Source organism: Melozone crissalis, unplaced genomic scaffold (genome assembly GCF_028551555.1).
Source record: "Melozone crissalis strain CALT ecotype California unplaced genomic scaffold, PUWL_Pcris_2 ptg000056l_1, whole genome shotgun sequence".
Taxonomy (NCBI): Eukaryota; Metazoa; Chordata; class Aves; order Passeriformes; family Passerellidae; genus Melozone; species Melozone crissalis.
This window is the reverse complement of record NW_026535834.1, coordinates 8,609,704-8,635,566: the sequence shown is the minus strand read 5'-3', so window position 1 is coordinate 8,635,566 and position 25,863 is coordinate 8,609,704. Positions and strand designations below refer to the sequence as shown.

The 25,863-nt window shown below is 45.1% G+C and overlaps 1 protein-coding gene across 1 annotated transcript in view; it reads right to left on the bottom strand.

Annotated features, from left to right (window-relative positions):
- The window catches only part of DDHD1 (DDHD domain containing 1), a 68,376-nt gene extending 46,102 nt beyond the window's left edge, over nucleotides 1-22,274 (bottom strand). The window contains exons 1-2 of the mRNA XM_054286749.1: nucleotides 21,590-22,274; nucleotides 8,366-8,539 (exon numbers count right to left, since the gene is read on the bottom strand). Of these exons, the coding sequence (XP_054142724.1) occupies nucleotides 8,366-8,539; nucleotides 21,590-22,274 (859 nt within the window). The remainder of the gene's footprint in view (nucleotides 1-8,365; nucleotides 8,540-21,589) is intronic.
- Nucleotides 22,275-25,863: the final 3,589 nt, after the last annotated feature.

The window sequence follows — 25,863 nt, the reverse complement described above, 5'->3', positions numbered from 1 at the left end:
TGGGAAGATAGAGAGAGGAGAAGAGGGAAGGGTTTCAAACTAAAGGAAGAGAGATTTAGATTAGACTTAAGGAAGAAATTCCTCACTCGGGGTGGGGAGGCCCTGAGGTTGCCCAGAGAAGCTGTGGCTGCCCCTGGATCCCTCTGCATCCTGCAGGAGCACAAATTCCACACCTGAGGGGTCTCTGCAGGGTACCAGGCTGGAATGGTGCTGAGCTTCACTGAGATCTGCATGTCCATAAATCCACAGGGACAGAAATCTCCCTCTGGACCTGATTTCTCATGGATTTGTTCCCATGTGGCACCGCCCTGGCACTGACAGCACTCCCACAGACATCCCTCTGCAGGTGCATCTTCCCCAGATGCAGAAAAACCCTGCAGAAAACCCCTGCACACATTTTTCTGGAGAAGAGAAGGCTCTGGGAAAACCCTGCAGCAGCCTCCAATGTCACTGTTATGTTTTCTGGAAAAATCCCTTCACCAGGATTTTGTCTTCTGGGAAGCCGAGAAGCCTCAGAGAAAAATGAAAACAAGAATTATCTGATTTGCTTCTCCTGTGTCTTGCTGCTTTGGACCGTGGTTTGGAGAGTGTTTCTCCAACAGGTGATTGTTTGATTGGTTTCATGTGAATTGTTTTAACTTAATGACCAATCACAGCCAGCTGTGTTGGGGCTCTGGAGAGAGTCACAGATTTTTCATTATTATCTTGTTAAGCCTTCTGTCTGTATCCTTTCTCTATTCTTTAGTATAGCTTAGTATAATATAATATAATATAATATAATATAATATAATATAATATAATATAATATAATATAATATAATATAATATAATATAATATAATGTAATAATAAATTAGCCTTCTAAGAACATGGAGTCAGGTTCATCATTTCCTTCCTGTCATGGGAGACCCTGAAAATACCACACTCCAAGAACATGGAGGGGGATTTTAAAAGAGGGAGAAAAACTTTTAACATGGGGAGATAGAGAAAGGACAAGAGGGAAGGGTTTAAAACTAAAGGAAGAGAGATTCAGATGAGATTTAAGGAAGAAATTCCTTCCTCAGGGTGGGGAGGCCCTGAGGTTGCCCAGAGAAGCTGTGGCTGCCCCTGGATCCCTGAAGTGTCCAAAGCCAGGTTGGACACTGGGGCTTGGAGCAATCTGGGAAGGTGTGGAATGAGATGGGATTTAAGGTCCCTTCCAGCTCAAGCCCACTGGGATTTTAGTCAGGGATTGAAGGCCAAGGCCTTGGAGATGAGGCCAAATTTTGGGTTCTTTTGTAGCCAGAACTTAGAAATGAAACATTTTTCAGGAGCATCAACCAAGACAGACACCTACAGTGTGAGCATGTGAAAAGCTCAGCCCTGCTGGAGATGGAAGATGGGATCAGGAAAGGATTTCTTTCAGCTGAAGAAATCAATGGTTGCTATCACACAAACTCAGTTTCACCAAGAGAGATGAACCCTGAGGGAAAAAAATCCCCCTAAAATGTTGAAATCTGAAAAAGGAACCTTAAAACACAGAACAGGTATTCCTAAAGCCTTGCAGAACTTGATCTCTATGAGGCTTTTGATCCATCTTGAGTCAAAAAAATGGAGAATAACAGAGGAGCAGAAACCCTGCACTGTGTTGTGCACATGGAAACGTCCTCCCACCCTGAGCACCTCCTGCTCACAATTAAACACCTTTTTTAGCTAAATGCCTGCTTCTCTCCTTGATGCTCTCATCCACCTGCCAAGAGCAAAGCACAGGGTGGATCTTTCCTCCCCAGAGTCTGATGGTGCTCGAGTCCAAAATCAATCCAGGGAAAAGCAGCTTTGAGGTGCTCAGGGCTGACTCTGCCTCCAAGGACAAAGGCACTGTCATTCCAGCCAGGATAGAGACCAGAGCAGGGATACAGACTGTCTCAAAACCTCTCATGCATTCTTTTTTTTTCCCCAAGGATTTTTAAATTTGTCTGTCTTGCAAGCAGCAGGTGCCACACAAAAGCCTGACACATGGTACAGGGAGTTGAGAACATAATTTGGCTGCTGTTGTTCCTTCTGAAATGAATCTCAGGTTCTGCTACAGAAACCTGTAGATTTAAAAACCTTTTCTTATTTGTTTTTTAAAAAAGAGCCATTAAAAAGGCCATTACTCTTAATTAAAAATGTCTCACATTGCTGTCATTTATACATTGTGCTTCATCACCTCTCAATTCATCACTGTCACTATTTGTCACACAACCACCTAATTTCAATTTCTTTTTAATCTGAGCACATTCATTACCACAACTGAGCATGATTTGAAAGGAAAACAAATGCACAACATAATTTTAGAATTTCAATTTACAAAAGAAAAGGCAGAACTCCTTTCTTATTGCTTGAATTACACTGATTCACCTTTAACAGACTTGGGTCCACTGTGTGAGAAGAGGCAGGAAAAAGTTTACCGCAAAACATTTTGATTTCTGGCATTTTCCATTTGGACCCAATCATATAAAAAAATAATTAAAGGAAGCCAAAAGGCAAACATTTATGCATGTCAAAATAAATTCTCAAGAGTTCACAACATCCCCAGGAGCCACAAGAACACAAGGTATGACAAGAACAACTCCAAGCCTACCACGTGCATTTACATTTTAAATTAAAGGTTTTAGAAGTCAGTGAAAGTTTAATCACTCTTGGCTTTAGCAGAGGCAGAGAGAGCCCAGTGAGAAGAACTTGGAGCCTCCTGCAATCATTAATGGCTCCTGCAGGACCTCCCCCCACTTTCTGAAATAAATTTGCAGGACTTGAGCTGCTGCAAAGGTCAGGGCTGTTTTCTGCAGCTCAGCAGCCCTGAGCTATAATCCACACAGCTTCCCCTATTCCAGGGGACTCATTCCATTCCAAAGCTGCAGCAAAAATGAATTATAACTTAAAATTAAAGATTATTATCCCAAAGAAAGCAGCAAACAAAACATTATCTGGAAGGAACCCTCCGTTCCTTCTCTGACAGAATGAATCTCACCCCAGGCCTGCTGCAATCCTAAAAAAAAATCCCTTTTATTTCATTGGAAAAGCCAAATCACACCAAAGAGTGCAAGAAACAAATATTCACAGTTTTCATCAGCCACAAACAATTCTAATAGGAATTACTGCATGACACTATGAGCATCTACTTCTCTCTAGGCCTCACAACACTTCTACTTTTCCTCTAAGCTTTAGGATGCTTTTTCCTTCCCCTTGGAAAGAAATTGCATGGATACAGCTCAAAAAAACCCTGAAGCATGTAAATCTAACAAGCAAACTAGTATTTAAAGCTTCCTAAGCCAGGAGCACTACCAAAAAAAAAAAAAAATTAAAAAAAAGAAATCTCCAATTACTGTACCTTGGGAATGCTTTCTCTTAAGACATGCAGCATCTGATTTCTCCTTATATCCTCTCCATTTGAACAAAGAAGGGAGGGAGAAGGGAGGGAGGTAGTAGAGAACTAAAAGTAAAAACACTGAGCTTCAAAGTAAAATTTTTAAAAGGGGTGTCATTTTTTTTTCATTAGTATCACCATTTTCAGAAAAAAAAAAAAGGAAAAAGTCACATTTTCTAAAAAGAACTAAAATGTATATATTAAAAAAAAAAACAAAAAACCAAGAGATTTTGTAGCAAGTCCCAAACTCAATATTTTCACTGTTCACAAGCAGTTATGACATCACAGCAGAGGTAAAGGCATCAGTAAGAGGCAGTGGGACATGGTGCCACCAGAGACACCTAAAGCATCATCCCCTCCCTGGTACAGGGTAGAACACACTGACCCTTCCTAAATGTGCACTAAAAACCCCACTTTAAGCACAACTCTGGGGTTTTTTCCCCCTAAAGAGTGTAAGAGGATGGTTAAAAGTTAGATTAGACAAATTCTCCTGTTCTTGCCCTGTTCTGCAAGGTTTCAGCACTCCAGCAAAGTGAGTGACATCCCACACTTGTGTCACCTGCCCCAGGTGTGCCCACAGCTCTCAGGGCAGGTGTAAATGAAATGTATTTATTGCTGCACATCACTTCTCTGGGGGGAGGAAAATCAAAATAAATTCTCAGAGCTACAGCACTGGGGATTCCACAGAATAACTTAATTTGCAATATCGCACTGGCTTTTTACTTCCCTCAGGAAGAATCAACACAGGAAGGTCCAGGAAAGTAGAGGAAAAATTGCTTTTCACGGTGAGGGTGGTAAAATACTGAACAGGCTGCTCAGAGGGGTTGTGGAGTCTGTTGCTGGAGAGACTGAAAATCCCACAGGAAACATCCTGAGCAAGCTGCTCTCATCAGAGCAGGGAGGTTGGGTTTGAGCATCCCCAGAGATCCCTCCTGACCTGCACAACTCTCCAAGTCTATGAACAGGAATTTCCCATCTAAAGGTTAACTTGGCTGTGCCAAAAATCTATATGAATTTTTTATACAGTGAGAAAATACTATTTGAAAGCCAAGACAAAAAAAAAAATCAGCTCTCCCAAATGCAATTTTCAGAGGTTTTGTGGCCTTGACCACACACTGAAATTCTGTAAGAAAAAACCCAACAGAGTTCTGCTGTCTCAAAATCAATGCATCGAAATATTAATTCTAACTGGCAGGATTTTTTATTTCTCTATGTCTATCATGGAATCACAGGCTATTTTTTGGCAGATGCACTGCTGGGGTTCATCTGCTCCAATCCTCTTCACAGATCAGCATCAACTTCAAAGTCAGATCCAATTTCAGGTTTGAATCAGGTTGCTTGGCTGATTTCCAGCTGAATTTTGAGCATCTCTCTGTGCAAGTACCAAGAGCTGTATCTGTTCCTATCCCACCTTCCTGAAATATGGGTCTCCTCGAGCCAGGTCTCACAAGCTTTTGGAGATCTATTTAACCCAAGATAGTCTGAGGTAGCTGAGCTAAGGCATAAAATCAGCAGGATGGCTTCCGTGGGAGTGCTGGAAACAAAAAGGTTTTAATAAAAGGCAAAATAACAAAACTCTTTACAGAGAAAAACTGATCTAGGTGCAAGAGGCCCCTGGTAGAACACCTCACAAAAGTGATTGGTTTTTTTGTTTTCTTCTTTTTCTAGTAAATTGCCCAGGCTGGACTTTTTGGCTTCTGTCCCATTAGCCATCCTTAAGTTTGAGGTGAAGTCCCCCAGGTCCTGTGAGATGTCTTTTCACCTCATTGAGGAGAGAAATGTCTGGGCTTATTTCCTTTTTAAGGGGACAAGAAATAGTTTCGTCACTCTGTCAACAAAAACCACATTTTTATACCTTCCTATCTCATAAATAAAGTTTTCAGCTTCACTCCATCATCACTAAATGAATATACCTGAAAAAGGTCATGGAGCAATGGATGATAGGAACCTAACTGGTTTTGTTTTATCTGACAACAGCCTGGATATGCCAGAAATCTCTGCAAAATGCTTTTCCTTTGATGGGCCACTTCAGATAGGTGCTGAACTCACTGCCTGCCTAACATGAAGAAAAGGCAGTTTATAAATCTTCTGTCATTCTGTAAATTTTAAACTTATTTACTGCCACATAGGTGTCCCTCTCCAGCTTTCCTGGTGCCCTGGAAAGGGCTCTGAGCTCTCCTGAAGCTTCTCCTCTCCTGTTGAGCACCCCCAGCTCTCCCAGCCTGGCTCCAGAGCAGGAACAGAATTCCAGAGGGGTCTCAGCAGAGCAGGGGGGACAATTCCCTCCTTTCACCTGCTGCCCAAGCTCCTTTTGATCATAAAATGCCCCATTTCTGCACCCTGCCACTACAACAATAATTTACATGATGCACTGAAGGGGATCAGGCACCAAGAGGAGCCACTGGCATCAGGCACCATAAACCAAGCTCGTTTTGCAAGGCATGAAATCAAATACTTTGTGAGGATGAAAATCAAAATGCAAACTACAGATTGCTCAGCAAAGGAGTGATCTCCAGGCTGCCCCATGGAAAACAGAGCCTGGGGAATCACTCCCTGTCATCTATGCTTTCTAGTCCCTTGTGCTTTCTGTTCCCTTCTGCATTTAAAGCTCCTTGTGCTCCCAAAAGAATACAACAAACTTTTCTTTGTAAAGAATAACACAAATATCAGCATGGGCATCACGTTATTTGTTAGCTGCAGGTTGGAGACCTTCCTCCTGAATAATTCTGCACTTTCAGAAGAAGGTTTGCTGGGATTAACAGTGTAATTAGGGGGCATTTTTCCCTCCTATCACCACCAAAAGCCCTGGATGAAGCTTGGTGATTTCCTTGTTAACATGCTGCAATCCAGGATTAATAAATGAATCAGAATTAATAAATTTAATACAATTAATAAATTTAATTACTGGAGTAATCCTTGGTACAAAGGGGCTGTTAGAGCACCTTGTATGAATTTTGCTGAGGAATCACAGGGCCTGGTCAGTTTTTCATCCCTCACAAGGTTTTATCACAGCACTGGGAACAATCACTGCTTCCCAATGGATACTTCCAGATTTATCTCAACTTTCACTAATCATAAACAACAGGTACCTGTAAACCCTGATGGCACCAAAAACTGCTTCACACAGGATGCAATTACAGCAAAATGGAGCATTTAAGAAATTTACAGACTGAATTCAGCTAATTTTGTTTATTTCACCAGTTGCAGAGCTTCTCCCAGTGCCACTGCAGATGGCATTTGTGGATGCCAGAGGATCCAGGAGGCATTGAGAGGCAAATTAGAATGACAAAGCCACTTTTCACACACTGTCAGCTGTAATTGTCCTGCAACTCTCCTATTACTACCAAAAACCCTTGTTGGAACCTGCTGGTGACTTGACATATATACCACTGAAGTGATGCCATACATAGCTTGGGGTTTGTTTGGTTTTTTTCGTTTTGTTTTGTTTTTTGGGGGTTTGCTTTTTGGTTTTGCCTTTTTTCTTCTCTGACTTTGGCTTTAGAAAAGGCACTGGCACCTGAATTTGGACTTTCTTTTTCTGATCTTTTACATTTTCATAAGTATCAGTGGTCATATCTTTTTCATCACACTCCCCAGTCCATCCAGCATCAAATCCAAAAATTTCTGTTCATAGTCCAGACTTTATCTGAAAAAAATTCCAACCCTGACCTCTCTGATTTACTCTATAAGGAGAACCCAAGTACCACTGCAGCCTTCCCTCAAAAATTAAACTACCAAAGGCTGGGAGCACTCAGGAACCACAAAGATTTGCTTTCCATGTGAAAAACCATAAATCCCTGGCACTAACAACCCTGAGCTTTGTGCCTCTGGGACAATAAATCAGAAATACAGGTAAAGTGCCTTTCCAGAATGATGATTGCAAAGGCACAGAGCTGTGGCTCTGGGCTCACATCACTTCATGCACCTTTTGGACAGAGCTGTTCTAGCAGAAAATTGTTCTGCAGCCTTGGCCAGGTGAAAAGATCTTTTAAAGTAGCACAAATAAGGAAAAAAATATTCATAAAGTCCTCACTAGTTTTAAAGAGGAGTTAGAAACTGTCAGTAATGCTGAAAAAACTCCCTAAATCAAGAAATGACACTTTGGTTTTCATTACAGTGATTACAGAATTTATTGCTGGGCTTCCAATTTATGAACAAGGCTTTACTTGTGTGGCCAAAACACAGCCATTCCCACACGGTGTGACTGCTCTGCACAAAGCTCCACTTCAAAAATAAAGTTTCTTTGTAAAGAACAACACAACCAAATCCCTGCTGAGATATCTTAAGGGCTTTCTGTACTTGAAGCTTGTGGTTTGTAGATTGTTCAAGCAAGAGACAGCCAAAAGTGTGAAGGCCAAAAATTGTGATTTTTTGCTGTGCAACACCTGCTCTGAGCAATCAATTCAACTGTGTACATTAAATAACAGACCAGTAATTTCAGGAATTTTGAAAATGTTCCATGCAGCAGACCAAGATTCTCAGCAACACTACCTGAACGTCCTCAGCCTGCCCATTAAAATGTAAGGACTTCCCAAAAGAATGCATGCCCAAGATTTACTGCAGCTGAAAACTGATAAATCCAGCCTGAATCAAAATGGAAAGTGGAATGTGATTTGTAAAAATTATCCCACTCCCTTCAGGGCAGAATTAGGGATGCTGAGAGAATGAGGGATTGCAGAGAGCAATCAGCCAGTTTGCCTTTGGACACTGACTCCTCTTGTCCCATAAAGAGATTTTAGTTTGAAATGAGATTTCAAACACAATTAGAAGATATGAAACACAATGGGAACATAACTTTCATTTTTACAGCATTCCCCAAACATGCTGCATGCAGCGGGAAATCCCACACTGGAAAATGGGACAACAAACTGATGTTCCCCAATTTACAGGATCAAAAACCTAAGCAAATCACATTGTTACTTAGGAAAAGCAGACCTCAAGTGTCCAAAAAAATGTATTATAGTGATCTAAACAATCTTACCCTCCTTCCCATCAACAGGTTTGGATATTTCCATATCAAAGCTCTCCTGCAGCTGCTGGCCTTTGAAGCGGTTGAGGTGCTCCTGCTCTATTAAATTACTTTCCTCCTCTTCCAGGGGTTGCCAAGTCCCATCAATAAACCACTGGCCACGCATGACAGGGATCTTTTCAGACTCTAAAAAAATAAAAATACAAAAAAAGAGGGTTTTTTAAAGCAACAAATCACAAACTGAGAGCAGGAAATGGAGTGTAATCTGCAAACCTGAGCTAATGAGATTTCCCAGCTGTGTGTGAGGATGGGAGAGAGGGACAGAAAAACAGAATTCCAGAATGTTCTAGGTTGGAAGAGACTTTAAAATGCACCCAGTGCCACCCCCTGCCATGGCAGTGACACTTTCCACTAGCCCAGTTTACTCCAAGCCCTGCCCAGCCTGGTCTGGGACACTTCCAGGGCACTTCCAACAACCCAAATTACACATCAATTAGCATAAATGGTGGTATTTAAAAATTCAAGTTGTTTTTTTTTTTTTTTTAATTAAATCCAGTGTTTTACTGAGGGCTGGTTTTGGTTATTGCTGTTCTTGTTTCAGTTTCAGTTCTCCAAATGAGGAAAGTGGGGGCTCAGCATTTGCTGTGCACATGGCAGAAGAAAAATCTCTTAAAAAATATAACTTGAGGTTTATTCTATATCAAACGGAGCTTAAATATTGCCCACACTAACTACAGAGAGTAAAAACTCCCCTCTTACACCCAGGACAGTAACATCCATTGTAATTCAGCTTTGAATTCCTCCTCCTACATCTGGAAAACCAAGGAGAAATTCAGTGACCCACAAGCTTCAAAGACCCCAAATCCAGGTTTTTATGGGATTAACAAAGATTTGGGTTTGCTGAGAGCACAGAGCAGTGGGACCAGAGACCTCCAGTGCACACTGGGAGTGTACATGTATGTATGTATATATATATATATATATATATATATACATATATACACACATATATATGTATATACACATATATATACACACACACACACATATATATACATACATGTACACTCCCAGTGTGCACTGGAGGTCACTGGTCCCATTTATATATTTATATATTTATATATTTATATATTTATATATTTATATATTTATTTATATATATTTATATATTTTTATACACATTTATACAAATATATGTATACAAATAGATATTCTATAAAGAAATATATACATATATATTTTATATATTATTATACATATACACACATATATATTAATATATACACACATATACATTTATATATATAATATATATACATATATATACACACACATATATATATATATACATATATATATATGTTTGTATAGACTGACTCAGCCAAAACCAAACATCCTGTGTGTGCTACACTGACCACAAAGTTTTAGTTCCACAAAGCAAATAAGAACTCAACCACAAAAAAAGGCTTAAAAAAAAAGGAGATGAAGGGGAAAAAAATAGCTTCACTGTTCCAAGATCTGCTCTGACCTGGAACAGGGTAGAAAAAAGCTGTAAAGGAGAAATTGGAAAAGGAACAATAGATGCAAACACACAGTAAATGAAATTCAGGTGTAATTAAACATGAAACAACATATTTCAGAGTGACTGAGCACAGGAGGGATCTCTCTGATCTGCCAGCACAGCTGGGTGAGGTGAGCCAGCCACGGGCAGGGATTTTTGGTCTGGTCCCAAAGCTCTGTGTCCCAAAACCTCTGGTTCTGTGCTGCCCCCACCACAGACACGGCACAGGCGCTGGCTGTGCCCAAAGTCACTCCCACACCAACTGCTGCCAGCTGAGAACCTGACAGAGAACGGAAAACACCTCCCAAACCCACTCAGAACCTCTAAAATCCTCCGAATTTTTCATCCCTCAGACCGCTGAATCAACAAGTCACAAAAACAAAAGGAAAATCATCTCGAAATAATCTCCCCACGGGGCTAGGAAATTTCAAAATTAATTTCAAGGAAATTAATCCTTGAAAACATGAGAAAAACCAAATTTCTGAGTAGCTGCAAAGTGCACAAGTCACGCAGAAAATTCAATATTTCATGAAAATTTAGACGAATTTGGGAGTCTACACCCATCAATGCAGGGTGAAAGATGAATATTTATTTTTCATGAACTGAAAGTTAACCACACCAGGCTCTTTCCTCAACCTTTGCTGTATTCCCAGACATTTTACACCTGTCAGAAATCCACATTTTTCAGTGCACACACATCCAGCCAGGCTGCCCTGCCAAACAAAGCTGTGTCTGTAGGAAGAAATGAAATGTGAGGGGACATAAAGGCTCCCATTGTGGCTGCAGCAGTGACAGGGCTCTGTCAGATGTTAATCCTCACTGGGAAAATCTGTGAGCAATTCCTTAATTCTTGACTAAGCAGCCTGATGAGGCTCCATTCACTGAATCCACAGGCAGAAATATGTTTTTTTTTTTAAATAATAATCATACGAATACTATTTTGTACTCCAAACTAAGTGAATACAAGACACCTCTTTTTCAGTTTTGAAGGGCTTCAAGTTTTTCACATGGGAATTTCCACCTACAGATTGCTAAAATTCTAACCATCAAGTACTAGAGTAAATATTTTCAGGCTCTTTTTGCCTGAGAGAAACTTTCCCAGAGTGGTTCCTTACAAGAACAGTCCAGAGCACTCAACAGCAGCTCTCAAACAGAACCTGAGCCCTTCCCAGAAAGGCTCAGCCAGGAAAAACTGTTTGAAATGAGAAAAATTTTCACATGAAATCTCTGCAGAACACTTGAGTTTGGGAATAAATATGATATTAGACTTTGGAAAGGGTGTTAATACGCAAATATAAATTATTTTTAGTTCCAAAGACAATTAAGGAGGTTTGAAAAACAGAGTGGGGTAGTTCTGTTGTTCTGTTTTCCAGCTCTGTGGGATTTTGGGGGGAGCAAGGAATTGCCTTTTTTTCTTTTTCCTATTCCTTCCTTTAAGCAGTTGCACACACTCAGAGCAGCCAAACCAGCCTGAACCACAAACTGCTTTTATTTCCCATCACAAGCTGAGGGGGGCAGGTTTGAACCCTGAGCTACAGGAAAACCTCAAGAGAAAAGCCCCTGGAAGGGCAGGAGGAGGAGGAAGGCAGAAAATGACATTTCCTGCCATCAGCAGCACAACTTGGCTCTCAGAAACCTGAACACAGAGCCCTGCAGAGCTGAGAGCATCGAATCTGGGATCACAGCACACAAAATCACATTTTGGAGCCAGGCTGGGAGAGCTGGGGGTGCTCACCCGGAGAGGAGAAGGCTCCAGGGAGAGCTCAGGGCCCCTGAAGGGGCTCCAGGAGAGCTGCAGAGGGACTGGGGACAAGGGAGGGAGGGACAGGACACAGGGAATGGTTTTAAACTAAAAAAGGGGAGATTGGGAGGGAATATTAGGGAGAAATTAGGGTGGGGAGGTTGCCCCTGGATCCCTGGCAGTGCCCAAGGCCAGGCTGGACATTGGGGCTTGGAGCAGCCTGGGACAGTGGGAGGTGTCCCTGCCATGGCAGGGGTGGAACTGGATGGGATTTAAGGCCCCTTCCAACCCCAAACCATCCCAAGACTCCCTGAAAACCTCCAATTCTATGACAACTTGTTGAGAGACTGAACTAGAAACAAGTTTCAACATGTTTCAAAATAATGGCCTTGCAAAAAACCCAGATATTTTAGAGAATTAGGACTGTGAAAGACGCATTGTACTAGGACCACATGGGATAAAGACACAGGTGATTGGTGTTAGAAGTAATAACATTGTGTAGCAAAAGTTAATAGGCTGAAAAACATTGATAAGGTATTGTGACCAAGAAATAAGTGAGCTTCTGATAAAACAGCATTAAGTTTTTCATCTCTTGTCTCTCATTATTCATCAAGACTGATAATGGAATAAAATCTTTTAAAACACCTCTCAGTTACTCCATCTCTGTAAAAACTGAGAAAACCAACAACAACCAGAGTTCTAAAGGTCCCCAAAAGCAAATGAGACTTCAGTTAATGAGGACAGGGAAGTGCATCCGTGGTAATTCCATGCAATACTCTGGATGGGATGGGGAAATCATTTCACACACAAAAAAGGGATTTTTCAGTGAAATGTGTGACTCTGGGAAAGAGGCTCCTAACCACAGCTCCTCTGTTTAATCCTGCACAGGGCTGTCACTGAAAAACTCCCAAGTTTAGTCCAGAAGATTTGATGCAAACTCATGACAGTAAAGAGCATTAAAAAGTGATGAACCAGGATTGCCATCTCAGCACCCAATTTCACCAATATTTTACCACTCACTTATCCACCTTCAATAAATTCATTAATGTCTTGCATACTCAGATATTTCAGAAAGCTTAAACTCCATTCTTTCACTTACTTTTGTTTTATGGAAGAGTTAGACACTGGAATTACATCATGTTGTAATTTCATTTATTTTTTGTCAATACAGAATCCCAAATCTATAACATGAAGAGTTATTTATCCTTATCCCTACAATCTCAATCCCTAGGAAAGGATTTGCCTTGATTTCTTTACTGCCTTAAGTCTTACACCATATAATCTGCAGCTGGCAGTGCTTCAGACCGAAAGATATCAACATATTTGACTGGTTATACACTTCCATGGTTTATTTATAAAAGAATTTCTAAATAAAGCTGAATGGTGGAGATTTAAAGTAGATGAAAACCACTTAATTTTAATTAGTCACACGTATTTTACCACTTCTGGAGGAAATCAGTTTAAGAGATTTATTCTGCAACAAAGGATTTATTTATTTTTGCACAAATGGGTCTTTTTTCCCCCCTGAAAATCCAAAGAATAAAAGAATACAAGTGCTGTAATTAATGGTGTGATAAGAACATGAGTGATTTGCATTATGATAATCACCAAAATCCTCTGAGTAACGAGAATTATGTTAAAATAAAAACTGTAGGCAACATAAAAACTACAGCATGTGCGTGTCGTGTATGTGTAAACCCAGCTACTCCTCACATCTAATAGAAACTGGAATAAAAACCTGGCTAATCCATCGCAATAAAGTCATAACTGAGCAGAATTTGCCTTAATTTCCCTTCTAAAATAAAAATTCCATCATTCATTTCCTGCCACCACATCGCTGGACAAGGCATAGCCTTAAATTTCAATTTTGCACAGCTCAAAGGAGCCTCTTCCAGGACCAGCCTTGATTCAAAGTGAGATAACTCAGAGATAAGAACTCACTGCTGGCCCAGCCCAGGCACTCCTGGCACTCTGCAGCCATCAGCCCCAAGACACTTATGATGATTTGCCCACAAATGAGACCTAAAAGGTTAATAGAATATTCAGAGGCTCAGAAATTTAAATTAAAGCTGGTGCTCTGCTCAAATTGACAACTCCCAGCTCTCCAAGCCCAAAACCAAGAAGTGAGGCAAGAAACACAAGCTTATAAAACACCACCAGGTCGAGATGTTTTTCAGTGTAGTAATTTCATATTCCTGCTTTTTTTGGTGCTGTAACATTTCCTTAAATTTCATTTCCTTCTTCCTGCAGTGGCAAACAATTTGCAGCATGCGAGAATAAAATCTGCACAAGCTGAAGGCAACTTTGGGGCTGCAAATGTGGCATCTAAAACTGAAAGTTTTATATTAACTTTTCAGTTATAGTTAAAAGTTAACTTTTCTTTTATAAAACTGAAAGTTTTATATTAAGTTAAATAATGAAGGGCTCATACATGTACCAAGGACCTGGCCTGAAACACTTCTCTGGGCAACCTGTGGCAGTGCCTATCTAAATAAATAAATATATACAAAATATATACAAAAATATACACAAAAATATATTCCAGAATAATATCAAGGGTGCTGTTACAGAATGTTTTAAAATTTTGTTATCCATTCCTATTATATCAAGCCTAAAATCATGTTCTGGGTATATTTCATCAAGAATTTTAGGGGTAGGACAAGGAGATAAGAGTTCAAACAGAAAGAACTGGAATTTAGGTTAGATACGTGGAAGAAATTCTTGTCTGTGAGGATGGTGATGTTGTAATAAAACAGCCCCAAACTAAAATTGCATTATTTCACGTTTGCTACCTAACGTAACACACTTAAAACTTTAAAAAAAAAAACTTTTTTAAAAAAAAAGTTTAACATTGCACACGTTTCTAGCTCTCCCCCACTTTATTTCAGAGCACAGCAGGTGACTGACTCTTAAATAAACAGAACCATTTGTTTTATGCCAGCCTGGTGACCTCCCTTTGCCCAACCACAGCCAGGTGTGACCTGTCCTGTCCTGCTCTGCCAGAAGGGAAAATCCTGCAGAGGAGTTCTGGGGTGAAACCTCAGGAACCTTCAGAGGGACACAGAGCCTGAGCTGAACAGAGATTTCACTCACTGAGCAGTGAAAATCATCATTTTGCTGGTTCATCCAGTAACTCCCAGTTGCTCCATTGAAGCAATTTGTAAATTCCAGGTGCAAGTTATATTTGAGTTTCAGTCCCACTGGCACAGGTGGGATTTTCCTTCCAGAGCAGCCCAACCTGTGAGCCTCAGTGCTGGCTCCATTGCTGGATCCCAGAGGCAGGAATAGATTTTTTTTCTCTGCTGCAAACATGGAATTGCCTCTGATTTACCAAGACTGCCTCAAGTATTCCAGCAACAGCCTAAAAGTGTTTTTCCCTGAACTGTTTTTAATTGCTTCATACTATGAAGAGGAATGAAAAGCTCCTCTGTGGGGCTGGTTCCAGTCAAACACAGAAGGAACTCCACAAAAAGTGATAAAACGTGCTCCAAGTAATCAACTGCAAATCATCCAAAAACACAGAATCACAAAATTATTTGGGTTGGGAGGGAAATTCAAAATTATTTTGTTCCACCCCCTGCCATGGCAGGGACACCTTCCACTGTCCCAGGGTGCTCCAAGCCCTGTCCAGCCTGGCCTTGGGCACTGCCAGGGATCCAGGGGCAGCCACAGCTGCTCTGGCAATTCCAGCCCAGCCAGGAATTCCCAATTCCCAATCTCCCACCCATCGCTGCCCTCTGGCACTGGGAGCCATTCCCTGGCTCCTGTCCCTCCATCCCTTGTCCCCAGTCCCTCTCCAGCTCTCCTGGAGCCCCTTCAGGCCCTGCCAGGGGCTCTGAGCTCTCCCTGGAGCCTTCTCCTCTCCAGGGGAACATTCCCAGCTCTCCCAGCCTGGCTCCAGGACATAATTTTGTCAGGAAGGATTTTCCTGCTTTAAGGTAACAGTTTAATTACCATTTCCACAGTTGTTCTTTCCACAGACCTGATCCTGATGGTCCAAGCCAAGATCTTAAAGCTCACCTTACAGGCCATGCCAAGCAGAAAGAACTCATCAGAAATAATAAAAAAAAACCAACAACTTTAGACTATCAAAACATGAAATGGGCTGCAGTTTTAGAATTGTATTTTTATTTAATTCTTATCCATTAAATCAGTTCACTCAACTTCAATCCAGTGCTCTGAAGCCCTTTCACCAGTGGTATTTGCTGCTGGAACCACTGAGTTTGTCCTTTATCAGCTCTTTACCACCAGGGACACCTGCATTTTTTAAAAAACACAAAAGAACAATTCCTGAGCCACATGACCTCTTGTTCCAAGTGTTTGTGTGTGCTCCCAGCCCATCCCCAAAATGCCACAGGGCTTTTGCACAATGCCACCCTCACACTCCGAGTGTGCTCTCCTGAAAACCCTGCTGCGCTCCCCAGCTCTGCCAGCGCACACAAACACTTGGAACAAGAGGTTCCTGGAATATCTTCCAAAATAAAGAGCACAATTGTCTCAGTGTACACCTCATGCCTGCCACTAATGAACAAGATGACAGCAAAGGTTATTGTGCCTTTGCATGGCTTCAACCCCTCCCTTCTCCACCACAGGGATTATTTTTCTATGCTCTCCTCCTGTACTCCCTTCCTTCCTCCATGTTCTTCAGGCCAACTCCAGAATTCCCTAACTCTTCATCCCCATGTTTAAATTTTCCTTCATTTACAACCTCTGCAGGGTTTCCCCTACCAGAAAACCAGCAGGATTTTCACAGAAACCCAGCATGGTTTTGTTTGGGAGGGACCTTGAAGACCCCCCTGGCATGGCAGGGACACCTTCCACTGTCGCAGGTGGCTCCAAGCCCTGTCCAACCTGGCCTGGGACCTTCAGGGGCAGCCACAGCTTCTCTGGGCAACACTTTTAGTTTCTTTCATTGTAAATTTCACTGCCGGGGATCCCACTTGAACCTTGTGTTTATGTGTTCACTAATCGTGCTATTTACAAAATCCGTGGAGTTTCTGCTCCCCAGCCCCTCACACAGATCCCATCACAGCAGTGACCTTTTCTCAAACCACTCCGTCACCCTCACTGTTTTCAGCCTTACAGATTCTCTGAGAACTGCTCCTGCTTATTTTAATTTCTTGCTCTTGCTTCTTATTTTAATTTCTTGCTCTTTTGCAGATTATTTTTTCCATCTAGGCCCTCTCTTCACTAACTGGCCCAGCTCTCACACATCCCTGCGCTCCTCCAAGAGCTGTGGACAAGGTGTTGGTTCAGTTGGTGCTTTCAGTGTTATTTTTACCTAAAAGAGCATCACACACACAAAAATTCACCTGTCACCGGTCCTTAATTCAACTCTGTCACCTCCAAATTCGATCCCACCCCATTCCTTTGATCTCAGCACTGTCCAACCCAAGTTCAGGCCTGAATGAATTCAGAGCAGAACTCATCCTTCTCATGCCACAAACATTTCCTGCTGCCACAGTTACAGTAGAAAACACAATTTGTAATCCAAATATTCCCTACACGTCTGCCTTCATCCTTGTGGACCAAATCCAGCAGGAAAAGTGCTGGCCCACATCAAAGGACAAGCACAACTTCCCAAGCCATGTCCTTCCTCAGCTACTCTGCTGCAGCTGAGCCATCCACTGGAGAATTATTTTGGTCCCATTTAAAGGAGAAAGACAGATTAATTTTGATGAAATATGGTTTAATGAAACATAAAAGCTGAGCTCAGGGAAGAAACTTGCTCTCAGAAACACATCCCAAGTGCTGCCACCTCAACCCAGGCCTAGTGAAAGCACCTCAAAACTCTCAAGCTCTCTCTGCTGAGAGGCCACAAAAAAACCTGAAAATACACACAAACAAATGTGATTTAATACATGGAACACTGCAAATCTGGAAGTTATTTCATCTAGGTGTGTTAGGTCACAGGATCCCAGAGTGGTTTGGGTTGGAAAGAACCTTAAATCCCATCCCATTCCATCCCTGCCATGGCAGGGACACCTTCCACTGGCCCAGGGTGCTCCAAACCCTGTCCAGGAACACTTCCAGGCCTTTTGGTCAGGAAGGAATTGGCCAAAAATTAAGCTACAAGATGTTTTTGAAAGGATGGCCCAGTAAAAACAGCACAAAAAAGAACCCAGAAAGATTTTGAGTAGTGAAAGCAGCGTTTCACCTTTACAAAGTGAACTGTCAGTGTTTTATTTGCCAAAGGATTACACACCTAGAGATAAAAAAAAAGCCATAAAATTTCATTCAGGACTTCAGCCTTCAATCAAAAGGTCCTTTATAGAAAGGAAATTGTTATCAACCAAGTTCAAAGACTGTCCAACACACTAAAACCAACATTTAAGTGTGCTGTAAAATGACAAAAAACACTGCTAAAACCAGACTAAACCAAATGAAAGTCACAAACAACGATAAACTCTTGATTTCATTCCCTTAATTTTCATCTTGATCAAGAAGGCAGCTAAAATGGTTTTTTAAAGCAGCCCAATTCCAGTCTGAGCAGAAAGATCTTAATTTTAAGACCCAGTGGTCCATTCTGTATTCAGAGGTATTTCCAGATTAAAGTCAGTAAAATATCTGTTATTTCTATACATCTTCACTCAGGGATGGTTCTACTAAACAAATTTGGTTTTAAACATGAAAATTGGCTTTTTACTTAATAGACTTCAGCTACTGTTAGGTAGAAAAATAATACACATTACAAAAACAAACAAAAAAAATTTCCAACTGTACCAAATCTTTGTCTTGGAGTGGAATAATTAAAATAAATACAGGCAACTTTACAACGTACCCATGAAGAAAAGCCTGGAAAAAGCAAATACCTGACAGGACAAGGGTTGCATGGGACAAACCCACGTGCCAGAAAACAGAGAAGAGTCACCCAAAAATTCACAGAACACAGACTGAACAGACTCACACAGGACTTTGAAAACTCCACGGACAAACTCCAGAGCAACATGGTTGTAAAGCAGCCCTCTTCAACTGGGAGGGCTGAAAAGGGCTGGGTAATTTAAGATTTAAACAGAAGACCCCTGTATAAAATATCACACTTGTCATCTCCACAGAAAACAAAAAAACAGCCCTGCTCCAAAAGACTGATTTATCTGAAAGCCTACATTAATAATTTTCATCCTCTTGAACCATTTTTGCTGGTTCTACAGCACTAATTAAATAAATCCCAGAGGTCACAAGGTAAGGATGAAATTCTCAGTAATTAATCTGCTCAAATTGTAACTCAGGCTGATATATATTCCTGATGTTACCAACGAATCCTGCAGCCAGCTTAAAATGCAGATATGAAAATAAATATTCCAGCACCTGCCAAGCTATAACCAACAATTCCCTGGCACTGTGATGCCCCAGGAATTGCCAGCTGAGGAACCAAGTGCTCAGTATGGTGGCTGTGTGAGAGTCCAGCACATGCAGGAAAAAGGGCAAAAAAACAAAGAGAAAAGCTTTTGACCTTTGCTCTGAGCTGAACCATGAATCAGCAAAACCAGCCAGAAGTTTCTGTACTCTCCAACAAGCACCTCAGCACATTTTAAGGCAGTTGCACTCATCATACCTCATGCCTGTGTGGTCAGAGAGGAGAATTCTCCTGCCTTACTCACAGCTGGTTTGACACATCCACATCAGGGCAGCAGCCACCCTTTGGATCCAGAATTACACACGTGCTAGCAAACAGGAATAATATGGGAATTATGGCTCCACCAAGGCCTTCAAAAGCACAGATAAGACTGAATCCTGGGATCTGACCTTGCTGTTTTCTCAGATCTGCATGCAGCAGTCAGGAAGAACGGGAGAAAGGCACTCAAGAGGGAATAGAGGCAAGGAAATGTGCAGTAAGGAAGTTAAAGCAGAAGGCACCAGAAGCCCCTTGAAAGACCAAAAGTTGATCTCAGCCTTGCAAAGGACTGGACCTGCTAATAAGAAAAGACTTGAGCACTGCCCTTAATCAGCTTTCTGAGGGCTAGAAATCATCCCTGTCATTAGTCTGCTCGGGCCCAGCAGTTTATTCCTCCCTGCCTCTGGTGCTAACCTCTGGGAATCTCTCCTTCCCAGCACCAGAAATCGTCTCTGCACAGCCCATGCTGTCATCTGAAACATCTGCTCCTCGGGCTTAATGAGACTGAATCAGCTTCCAAAATGGACAAGGCATGGTGTCAAGAAATTAAACCTTTAAGCTGCTGACGAGTGCAGCCTCTTGCTCCCATTACCAGGAGCAATCCTGCCTCACCTGACAGCTCTGCTCACTGCTTCCCCTCTCTCCCCAGGCACAGTTTCAGCAGATTCCTCCTCCCCTGGCTGTCCTGCATCTTCTCTCCCCAGGAACCATGTGGAGCTGCAGCCAGAGCCAACAGCAAGGGGCTTCAGCGTGGTGACAGGGAGAAGCAGCTCCAGTTTCTGCTCAAGAAGCGGTGCCCAGGCTCCTCTAGCTCAGAATTTGTGTGGGCTGAGACCTCTGCTCGCTGTCTGTCTGCTGGGGTGATGATTTGAAAGACAAACTGTCCCACAAGTGAACTGTATTGTCATTTAGGGAGCTCTCCCCTGTAGAGAGGCTGATAAATTAAGAGGGAAAACAACAGAAAGCCCTGGTTTTCATCCCTGAAACAGCTCTGCTGTTCCCCTGAGACCCTCATCTGAGTCTCAAGATGGGAGAAACCTGCCTGCCCCTCTGCCAAGCCCATGCCAGGACACGCTCAGCTCCTCTGCAGCTCACTCTGCTCCATCACATCCCCCTTGTCCTTGAGGGAATGCAGTTGGAAAGCAAATCCTCAGCACCAGCAGATGAGCACAGCTTGTCACCCTCAGGAAAACAGGGGTTCACTTGTCCAGCAAGACCCCTGAGCCCTTCACACCAGGGGAAAAGTGCAGGGAAATGGGGTCTCTGCCCCTCTTTCATTTCTGCTCCACAAGGACACACAAATGCAAGGGGAAGGGTGGCACAGGGGGTGTATTCTTACCTCATTTTGAAGGTGAGGGGGTGAAACATATTTCCCTTTATTGGAAGAGTAGGAATTAAGGATTATGTGTGTATGAGATGCCTGTTGCAATTCCTCCAAGAGGAAGGAGGAAAAATCCCACTTCATGCCTCCTCCCAGAGGGCAGGTGAGAAGAAATGAAATATAAAGCACAAGATCATAATTTCCCTAATGCAGAGGACAAGGGTCACAGAGGGACAACCCTTGCTTCCATCATTCCTCACTGAAGATGAGGATCAAAGACACATCTGTGGGGAGGAGAGAGTGGACAAACACCTGATGTTTCCACTCTGCTCCTTCTGGAGGAAAGGTGGGCAGGGAGGGAACTGGGAGAGTGCTGAAGGCAAATACCCACCCTCACTCACCCTCTGCTTCGGAAAAGCAGAGCATAAGAAGGTTCTCTGCCACCTTCCCTCCCACTTTCTTCCACACATGCCAAGAACCGAGCAGATGCCCAGATCTCCCTTTTCCAAGTCTCTGGTGCCAGGTGCATGCCCCAGATCGTGTCCTTCATGCTTGTGTGCAGGGGGAGCTGAGAAGGGGAAGATGCTCAGTCCCTGTGCTGCTGGAATGGCTGATGTGCTCAGAACACCCTGACTGGAGGTACCGCTCATCCTCGGGCAGGGGGATGGCCCAGAGTCCCCTCTCTCAGGGATGCCCAAGTCTTTTCCCTCACAAGTGTCCCTGAGCCTCGGAAAGGGAATTCCCACTCCCTCCTCGCTCAGGGACCTGCTGGAGATGCGCACCGCGAGTCCTCTCTCTCTGGATGATTTATCCTAAATCCCTTATACAGGAACACACCGGCAGTAAGAGTGACCGGGGCACCAAAGGCCACCCGGTGTCTCACCCGGTGTCCCCGCGGCGGGGTCACCCAGCGCAGGCTCCGCGCTCACGGGGGATGCCCGGAAAGCCTCCCGGGCACCACGACCACCCTCCCTCCGCCTCGGCACGGCGGCACTCACGGTTCCAATAGACGGGGTAGCTCTCGGCGCTGGCCACGTCCACCTCGTAGAGCCCGCTTCTCACGCACACCGGCTCCACGGCTGCCGGCTCCCCGCCGCCGCCGCTGCCGCCCAGGGCGCGGAAGGCCAGCTCGATGCGCAGCGAGTCGTAGCCGATGAAGGGCTTCCAGGTCTTGCGGTCCTCGCGGTAGAACCAGCGCACCTCCTCGGCGCCCAGCTCCCGCACCACCTCATAGCGGGGCCGGCCGCCGCCCGGCCGCCGCCTCTCGGGCAGCGCGCTGGCCGCCAGCGAGAAGCCGCTGCCGCCGCTGTCGCTGCTGCCCAGCCCCGCGCCCTCGCCCTCGCTGCCCTCGCCGCCCGTGCCCGTCGAGTACCGCAGCGACGCGCCGGACTCGGCCGAGTCGAAGTCTCCGGCGGCGGCCTCGTCGCTGAGGCTGCGCTCCCGCGGCGGCGCCGCCGGCTCGGGGTCGCCCTCGGAGGAGGAGGTGGAGAGCGCGGCGTGGAGCGGCGGCTGCGGGCGGCGGGGCGGGCGGGCGCGGGCAGCCGCCTCCTCCTCCTCCTCCTCCTCCGCCGCTTCCTCCTCCTCGCCGCGGCTCGGCCGCTCGTAGCCGCCGCTGCCGAAGCCGCCGGCTTGGCCGGGCAGGTGCCGAGCGCCCTGCGGCGAGCCGGGCTCGGGGTAATCCATGCCGCAGCGCGCCCTGCCCGGCGGGGCCGCCTGGCCTCGCCCCGCCCGCCCCCGCTCCCGCCCCGCTCCGCCCCGCTCCGCTCCCGCTCCCGCTCCGCGCCCCGGCCCGGCCGCGCTGCCGCAGCCGCCGCCGGCTCCGAGCGGGCGGGGGCGGCGCCGCCTCTCGTCACGCGCGGCGCGACGCGGGCGGGGGCGGAGCGGCGGCGGGGCGGGCACGGAACGGAACGGAACGGGGACGCCGAGGGGACAGCGGGAGCTGGGGACACTGTGCCGGACACTCAGAGTGACACGGACAGCGAGGGACACTATGTGGGACACTGAGAGTGTGGGACACAGTGTAGGACACTGAGAGTGACACGGACAGTAAGGGACACAGAGCGTGTGGGACATAGTGTGGGACACACACAGTGTGAGTGTGACATAGTGTGATACTGAGTGTGGGACACAGTGTGGGACACTGAGCGTGTGACACGGACAGCGAGTGACACAGTGTGGGACAGTGAGAGCGTGGGATATAGTGTGGGACACTGAGTGTGTGACATGGACAGCAGGTGACACTGAGAATATGGGACACAGTGTGGGACACTGAGAGCATGTGACACTGAGCATGTGACACGGACAGTATATGACACTGAGTGTGGGACACGGACAGTGAGTGACACAAAGAATGTGGGACAATGTGGGTGTGACATAGTGTGTGGCACTGAGAGTGTGGGACACAGTGTGGGACACTGAGAGCGTGTGACACAGTGTGTGACATGGACAGTGGGTGACAGTGTGTGGACTGTGAGAGCATGTGACACAGAGTGTGTGACACAGACTGGGTGACGTGAAGAGTGTGGAAGATAGTGTGGGACAATGTGAGTGGGACATAGTGTGTGACACTCAGTGTGTGACATGGACATATGGCAGGGACACCAAGAATGACAGTGAGTGTGGCTCACTGAGAGCATGTGACACAGAGTGTGACATTGAGTGTGTGACATAGCATGTGACACTGAGTGTGACATAGCATGTGACACAGAATATTTGATGTAGTGTGTGACACTGAGTGTGACACTGTGAGTGTGTGACAGAGACAGCATGTGACGCCAAGAGTGTGACACAGCATATGACACAGTGTGACACAGCATGTGACCCTGTATGTGACAGAGACATTGTGACACAGTGTGTGGCACACACAGCAGGTGACACTGAGTGTGTGTGAGATAACATGTAAAACAGTGTGACAGAGACAGTGTGTGGCACTGAGAATGCGATAGTGACACTGAGTGTGTGACATAGCATGTAACAATGAGTGTGACAGAACAGTGTGACAGCATGTGACATAGTGTGGGACATTGTGTGTTACAGAGACACCATGTGACATAGCGTGTGACATGGTGAGTGTGTGACACTGTGTGACACTGAGAGTGTGACATAGCGAGTGACAGTGTGGCACAGAGTGTGACACTGTGTGACACCAACAAACACAATGTGTAACACTGAGCGTGTGACATCTTCAGACACAGAACGTCACACCCTGTGTGTGACATGGCGTGTGACACTGTGACGTGCTCAGAGTGTAAAACTGTGTGACACCCTCAGACACAGCCTGTGTCCCTGTCCCTGTTTGTGTGTGACACCCTCAGACACAGCCTGTGTCCCTTCCCTGTGTGTGTGACACCCTCAGACACAGCCTGTGTCCCTGTGTGTGTGTGACATCCTACAGCCCCATGGGGCATTGAGGAGGAAGGCAAGACACCCCCAAAACTCATCCTGCTGCCTCATGGGGTTCCTGGTACCCCCAAAACTCATCCTGCTGCCTTGTAGGATTCCTGACACCCCCAAAACTCCTCCTGCTGTCACCCTGCACAGGAGCACAGGGCCAACAACCTGCAGTCACCCTGGTGGGAGAGGAACCCCAATGCTCCCCCAAAACTGAAGAAGGTGGGGTTCACCCGTGCTTGTTTGTATGTGTGAGAGAGAGAAAGTTGCTTCCACCTGCAATCCACACCTGGTAATCAGTGGAAGGGGGTGTTGAAACGCTTATCTGTGTGATAAAACACCTGGCAGCCCTAAAGGAGGAGGGAGGGTTCCCAGAATTTACAGCTGTGTGGGACAGCTCCCCACCCCAACACACACCCCAGAGCTGGTGAGGGGCAGCCGTGGATCAGCTCCAGGTGCCCCAGCACCTTTCCCAAGGGCTGAGGGCTGGTGTGGGAGGCAGAAACACACCCTGGCTCACTGGGGTGGGGTCACCTGTTTATGAGACACCCCCCCACTTTTTGCAACATGCCCAGGAGGGAGGAGAGCAGAATGATACTGCTGTCTTGGGGACATCTGGGTGGGCAGGGAGCTGATAGCTGCACCTCTGTCACCCCTGGGTGTGCACTGTCCCTTCTGGGTGTGCAGTGTCCCCTCTGGGTGTGCAGTGTCCCTGTGGTATTTTCAGGGACCCCTGACAAGGGAAGGAATGATGAATCTGACTCCATGTTCTCAGAAGATAAATTTATTATTTTATGATCTATATTATATAAAAGAATGATGTACTAAACTATACTAAAGAATACAGAAAGGATACAGACAGAAGGTTAGAAAGACAATAATGGAAACTTGTGACTCTTCAGAGTCTGACACAGCTTGGCCCCAATTGGCCATTGAGTGAAAACAATTCAGAGCAGAAACCAATGAAGCAATTGCTTCAAAACAATTGTAAACATTTGTACATTTAAACATGTTTACATTGTACATTTAAACATTTGTACATTTACAATTGTAAACATTGTTTACCACCTGCTGGTAAACAATGTCCAAACCACATCCCTAAACAGCAAAACACAGGAGAAGCAAATCAGATAATTATTGTTTTCATTTTTCTCTGAGGCTTCTCAGCTTCTCAGGGAGAAAAATCCTGGGCAAAGGGATTTTTCAGAAAATGTGATGGTGACATGTCCCCACACACCACAGCCAGGCCAGGCTGCTGCTCTGTGCCCATGAGCCAGACACACCCTACAGAACCATGGAATCATTTAGGATGGAAAAGGCCTCCAAGACATTGAGTCCCCACCTTGTCACCCAGCCCAGAGCCACGTCCAGTCCTTCCTTGGACATCTCCAGGGATGGGGACTCCATCATCTCCCTGGAGAGACCATTCCAATGCCTGGCAAGCCTTTCTGTGAAGAAATTCCTCCTAATATCCGAACTAAACCTTCTCTGGCACAACTTGTGGCTGTTTCTCTTTGTCCTGTCCCTGTTCCCTGGGTGCAGAGCCTGACCTGGCTGTGCCCTCCTGTCAGGAGCTGTGCAGAGCCACAAGGGCCCCCTGAGCCTCCTTTGCTCCAGGATGAGCCCCTGCCCAGGTCCCTCAGCCTCTCCTGGGGCTCCAGACCCTTCCCCAGCTCCATTCCCTTCTTTGGACATGCTCCAGCCCTTCGATGTCTTGTTCCAAGAGACCCAGAACTGTTCCCAGGGCTGGAGGTGCCTCAGCAGTGCCAGCACAGGGGACAGTCACTGTCCTGCTCCTGTGGCCACTCTGTGCCTGGTACCATCCAGGTGCCCTTGGCCTTCTTGCCCACCTGGGCTCACTCTGGCTCATGTTCAAGCAGCA